Source organism: Cariama cristata, unplaced genomic scaffold, assembly GCF_000690535.1.
Source record: "Cariama cristata isolate BGI_N322 unplaced genomic scaffold, ASM69053v1 scaffold14738, whole genome shotgun sequence".
NCBI lineage: Eukaryota > Metazoa > Chordata > Aves > Cariamiformes > Cariamidae > Cariama > Cariama cristata.
Window position 1 is genome coordinate 26,094 of NW_009631760.1, and position 6,544 is coordinate 32,637.

The 6,544-nt window shown below is 43.7% G+C and overlaps 1 protein-coding gene across 1 annotated transcript in view; it reads right to left on the bottom strand.

Moving 5' to 3' along the window:
• Positions 1-5,354, bottom strand: part of LOC104166244 (zinc finger FYVE domain-containing protein 26-like) — a gene marked incomplete at its 5' end in the record, with an annotated part of 7,533 nt that extends 2,179 nt beyond the window's left edge. Inside the window, 2 exons of the mRNA XM_009706110.1 lie at positions 3,881-3,979; positions 5,108-5,354. Of these exons, the coding sequence (XP_009704412.1) occupies positions 3,881-3,979; positions 5,108-5,354 (346 nt within the window). The remainder of the gene's footprint in view (positions 1-3,880; positions 3,980-5,107) is intronic.
• Positions 5,355-6,544: the final 1,190 nt, after the last annotated feature.

A 6,544-nucleotide genomic window follows, 5' to 3' on the forward strand; every position in this document is an offset into this window, starting at 1 on the left:
CTTCTCTTCTCCAGGCGGAACAATCCCAACTCTCTCAGCCTTTCCTCACAGGAGAGGTGCTCCAGCCCTTGGATCATCTTGGTGGTCTCCTCTGGACTCGCTCCAACAGGCCCATGTCCTTCTTGTGTTGGGGTCCCCAGAGCTGAAGGCAGTACTGCAGGAGGGGGGTCTCACCAGAGCAGAGCAGAGGGGAGAATCCCCTCCCTCAACCTGCTGGTCACGCTGCTTTTGATGCAGCCCAGGTTATAGATGGCTTTCCGGGCTGCAAGGGCACATTGCCAGGTCATTTTGAGCTTCTCATCAACCAACACCCCCAAGTCCTTCTCCTCAGGGCTGCTCTCAATCCATTCTCTGCCCAGTTTGTAATTTTGCTTGGGATTGCCCTGACCGAGGTGTAGGACCTTGCACTTGGCCTTGTTGAACTTCATGAGGTTCACACAGGCCCACCTCTCAAGTCTGTCAAGGTCCCTCTGGATGGCATCCTTTCCTCCAGCATGTCGAGCGCACTACACAGCTTGGTGTCGTTGGCAAACTTGCCAAGGGTGCACTCCATCCCACTGTCCATGTCTTCAACAAAGATGTTAAACAGCCCCGGTCCCATTACCAACCTCCGATGAACACCACTCTTCACCAGTCTCTACTTGGACATTTAGCCATTGACCGCAACTGTGAGTGCAACCACCCAGCCAATCCCTTATCCACTGAGTGGTCCATCCATCAAATCCATGTCTCTCCAATTCAGAGACAAGGATGTCATGCAGGACAGCATTAAATGCTTTGCATAAGTCCAGGTAGATGACATCAGTTGCTCTTCCCTTATCCACCAATGCGGTAACCCCGTCATAGAAGGTCACCAAATTCATCAGGCACAATTTGCCCTTAGTGAAGCCTTGTTGGCTCTCATCAATCACCTCCTTATTTTCCATGTGCCTTAGCATAGTTTCCAGGAGGATCTGCTCCATGATCTTGGCAGGCACAGAGGTGAGACTGACTGGCCTGTAGTTCCTCAGGTCTTCCTTTTTTCCCCTTTTTAAAAATGGAGGTTATGTTTCCCCTTTTCCAGTCAGCAGAAACTTCACTGGACTGCCACAACTTTTCAAATATGATGGATAGTGGCTTATCCACTTCATCTGCCAGTTCCTTCAGGACCCACAGATGCATCTCATCAGGTCCGATGGACTTCTGCACCTTCAGGTTCTTGATGGTCTTGAATCTGACCTTCTCTTACAGTGGATGGTTCTTCATTCTCCCAGTCCCTGCTTTTGTCTTCTGTGACTTGGGTGATGTGGCTGGAGCACTTGTTGATGAAGACTGAGGCAAAAAACTCATTGAATACCTCAGCCTTCTCCATAACCCAGGTAACCACATCTCCTGTCTCCTCCCAGAGAGGGTCCACATTTTCCCTAGTCTTCCTTCTATCACTGACGTACCTATAGAAGCTTTTCTTGTTGCCCTTGACGTCCCTGGCCAGATTTAATTCTATCAGGGCTTCACCTTTCCTGACCTGATCCATGGCTGCTCAGACAATTTCTCTGTATTCCTCCCAGGCTACCTATCCTTGCTTCCACCCTCTGCAGGCTTCCTTTTTGTGTTTGAGTTTGTCCAGGAACTCGTTTATCCATGCAGGCCTCCTGGCATTTTTTCCCAACTTCCTCTTTGTTGGGGTGCATCGCTCCTGAGCTTGGAGGAGGTGATCCTTGAAGGTGAAGGTGAACCAGCTTTCTTGGGCCCCTCTTCCCTCCAGGGCTTTATCCCACGGTACTCTATCAAGAAGCTTCCTGAAGAGGCCAAGTCTGCTGTCCTGAAGTCCAGGATATTGAGCTTGCTGTGCACCCTCCTCACTGCCCTAAGGATCTTGAACTCTGCCATTTCATGGTCATTGCAGCCAAGGCTGCCCTTGAGCTTCACATTCCCCACCAGCCCCTCCTTGTTGGTGAGAACAAGATATAGCACAGCACCTCTCCTCATTGGCTCCTCTATCAATTTGCGACAGCAAAGAACGCATTCCAGGAACCTCCTGGATTGCTTATGTCCTGCTGTGTTTTCCCTCCAACAGATATCAGGGTGGCTGAAGTCCCCCATGAGGACCAGGGCTTGTGAATGTGAGGCTGTTCCTATCTGTCTATAGAGGGCCTCATGTGCTCGGTATTCCTGGTCTGCCTGTGGCAGACCCCCACTATAATGTCACCTGTCCCTGCCCTCCCTTTAATCCTGACCCATAAGCTCTCACTCAGCTCCTCAGCTATCCCCAGGCAGAGTTCCATGCACTCCAGCTGGTCACCGACATAGAGGGCAACACACCCCCCCTCCATCTCCCCTGCCTGTCCTTCCAAAAGAGTCTACATTCATCCATTCCAAATGGATACCAAAAAGCAACATAGCATAAAATACAACCTTAAGGATACCCAGTGTTGACATTCCTGAAGACTGAGACTTTTCTTTGTTATCTCAGGAGAGGTGTGGTATGGTAGCAACAGCATATCCCTCCCTATTCTGGTCCCCTTTACGATCTACTGTAGGAAAACCAGTTCAAAGAGGCAGGAGTTTAAGTCTTTGGCCTTCGGGATCTTTGACATTGCCAATTAAATGCTCATTGGATCAAGCTTACAGTACTGGATAGGCTTTTAGTGTATATGATGTGATCCAGTTACACTACAGACTAACTAAAAATTCAACACGTCATTGCAGCCCTGCAAGCCACCTTTTGTGTATGTGAATACTAAACTAAAAAAAGAATCTCCGTTCCAATAAAGCTAACTCATGCTTATCCAAGTACATACTGGATTGCAAAGGAACATTAGAGGACAACACATTCAAGTTTTGTCACAACATACAGATATTAAGCTGACCATTACACAAAAAACTGAAGAGCTACACAGCCCAATCCAAACACTGCTGTCCCTTCATGTAGGCAGAGCAAGAAGAGTCTTCAGTTCAGGATACGGAACCAGAGAACAGTTCAGACACCCTAAACTGTAGATCAAGATATCACTGTGCAGCTCTAGTTCAGGCACATCACTTGCTGAGAATCACCAGCCTCAGAGGTCTGAGGGTAACATTTGCTAGTCATTCCCTGAGAAGACAGACTGTGCATCTCTCACAATATATATCCTCCAAACAGTGCATCTCTTGCATCAGATGCTGCACGGAACCTATAGAAGGATTTGTGGTTGTTTTTAAGCCACAAGTATTCTCCAGTTGTTTCAGTTTAAATTATTTTGTTTCTATTTACTTGTGTTTGAGTACTGTGACTGGAACGTCTCAGACAATACAACATGTGCTATTTACCTCAGGTGACAAGGGGGATCTCAGAAAAAAAAAATAAATTCAAGGACCAAAAGAATGGCAAAAAAATTGCAACCCCAATAAGATTTCTACTGTAAAGTTAAGATCCAGAAGAAAAAAGTTACCGAGCAAAGAATCAGGAGACAGGAAGTGGCACAATGATAGGCTTCCAGACAAGCTCTGCCTATATATCCAGAGAGAGAGCACGGAAGTCAAGACACAGAAAGATCAACCTGCAGCACCATTAATCTACTAGCAACCTAGATGTGGCAATAAGCTAATTTTTTTTACTGTAGTCCTGTTTCCTATGGTCTGTTCAGGCAAGTTTTTTTCTGTAGGGTCTGAAACGGAAAGGTTTTGTGCTGATTTTTCAGACATTTTGCAGATACCTACCAAAAATCAAAACAAAACCATACACTTCTTGTTCCGCTTTAAGATTTCTTTTAATTGGGCCCAAAGCACCCAACTGTAGAGACTTACTAACCTGCATTAAATGTGACCCAAGTTACTATTAAAGCTGTGGGACCCACATATATAGGGGATAAAACAAATGAGAACAGGATGAAAGAAAACGGCACCAAGTGCTTAACCTTACCAGTAAAGCTGACAGGAGATAGTTCTGATGATCCCGATTTAGACAGTGCTTCACACTCCAATACCTGACTGAGACTTTCTTGGATACGTATCAGAGAATCTAGGACAAAGGGAACAACAACAACAACAACAACAAACAGCAAAAGAAATCAGAGATGGCCATATATCTATCTGTTTTTATGAAGATTAGAGGAATCCATTCACAGGAGTATATACGAACATCAGCACAAAACGGGACTAGCTATGTAATTACAATTACAAATTACTATGTTTTAATGAAAATCAGCCCACAACAATTAATGCAAAACTATATAAAATTCAATGACCTAAAACACACAGAAAGCGATCCTTATCAAAGCAATGGACTACTGACAGGCACAGGAAGAACACAGCAGAGAATAAGTATCAGATGCGAAAACAATTAGTTGACACAAGATGCTCATGGCAAATATTAAATGCTTCACACCGGAGTGGAAGGATTATACTTGCAAAATTATAGGTCATTTGGCAGGAAAAGATAGGTAAGTCTGATACTTTTATGTTAGCAAGAGCTGCATCTTTTGATCACAAAATGAAGTTAACATTTGGAAACTGGCATAAAGCAAGCTGGTACCATATACGTAGGTGTAAATAGATACAGATAGGTACACATGCCATGCGCTTTTAATATAGCGAAATAAAAGCACTGGACTTGACCTGCAGCACCCTCTGCTGTTCCAGTTCTAAAACCCTGAAAGGAGAGAGCCAAATGCAGGAGAATCGAAAACAATATGGATGAGAAGGGACTGCCAAACCAGAAAGGAGAACCGTGCTGAGAAACTTAAATAGAACTACAAGTTTAAAAGTCTTCCATATGAAAGAAGGAAGAGGACTCTCGTAGGAGGAAAGACTACGGAAGATTAAATTCTCGTTCTATTTGGGGGAAGATGTAGTTGGCTGCAGATTTTAGAACTGCTGAAGTTGTCAATGACTTTGCGTTAAACATGAATGAAATAAAATTTAACAATATCATGTAAGAAGAGAGACCTCAAAAAGAAGCAACAGAGGAAAGTCCGAGAAACTTTTGAAGTTGTTGGTCCTCAAGAACATCTAATTACAACACATTCTGGGCTAGAGGGAGACTGGAGGCACACATCTAAAAATGCTGTGGCACAATTGGTGAAATAATTCTAGGGGCAAACTGGCCCTTCTTTCCCAAGTGAAAAACAGCATTCTCATGGACAGTCACCTGATCTCTTTTCTTTTAATGCGAAAGGGAAGCTGAGAGCTTTTTCTGCATACTTGGAGAGCAAATTGTCAATGTCTTCCACAGTAAAACCAATCTCTTGTCCAGCCAAGAGCTGGTGCAGTGTCTGCACAGCAACAGCTACCCAGTCCACCTTCATATTCATGAGGAGCTGTTCCAGCATGAGCAGTGGCCTGGAGGAGAGGTGGAAGTAGTTAACACGGAAGAGCTCAGGCAGAGTCAGCAGCACCTGAGACATAAGGAAAAAAGCATATGTTAAAAGTCATACACCTTCAAATCTGTGTTTCTGTGAGATTAAAGACAAGAAACTAGCACAGTAGCTTATGCAGAGAATGGAATAACATATAGAGGCCCAAAAACGGAGGTGGGACTTCGCAGACCTATTCCTACTTCTGTTACAGAATTACTGAGTGCATTAGCAGAAATTATTTAGCTTCCACTTTCCTGTTCTATAAAACACTGCCTCATTTCAGAGGCAGCTGAAGAGTGAAAAGCATTCTGTGACTTTGTGAAAAATATGTTGTAGCAGGGTATAGCACATTCTCTTATTAAAATAAGCTTACAAAAAGAGTATTAGCCCAATCCTTATCCTTTCATCATTTGAGGAAACATCAAGAGAAGAAAATAAGAGCAATTCTCCTAAAGACGGACAGTTAATATGGACACTTCCCAAATTAAATCATGTCTTCAAAAGGGACAAGTAAGGAAACAAGGAAGCCCAGTAAAATACTGTTGTGGCACACACTGGAGCAAGCTGCTATTTGTAGTCCTACAGCAAAATACATTACCAAAAGCACTGCATTTTGTTTACATATAATGCATTTGACTAAGGTAATCTACTGGTTAATGCATCTATTCCCAGGCTGAGCACAGAGCCTGTATGACTTCTGTAAAGGCAACGGTCATCCAAAAAGAGGAGCAATACTGTCTACCTTCGAAAGGCACTTGGGAGAAACACGCCATGTAATTGTCAAAGAGCACCATGCAGGTAGGCATAAGTGGGACACCTGGTGTTATTGACACAGAGAGTAAGTTGAAGATGCTTTCTTCTTCACTTGGGACAAAGACAGCAACTGTCCTGATAAACACCGCAATTTTCTTTTATTCCACTCCTACCCTCCTTTAGCCTGCATGTTCCTCCACTCCCTACAGCTCAAACACAAGACTGCTCTATTCATATTCGGAGCTACAACCACCTCATAATATAGGAACTGCAAAGATGGAGAAAGGGAAGAGAAGTTTTAAGCCATCTCTAACCTTCCTTTGGATCCTGAGACTCACAATCTTAGATCTGATATGGTGAGAATCCTCTGGTAAAATCTAGAGACTTTATATATTATGTATTATAAAATTACTTATATATTGCTGTTAATTTCTCTTTTTTTTTTTCCCAATTTGGTTGGAAGAGACCTCTGGGAT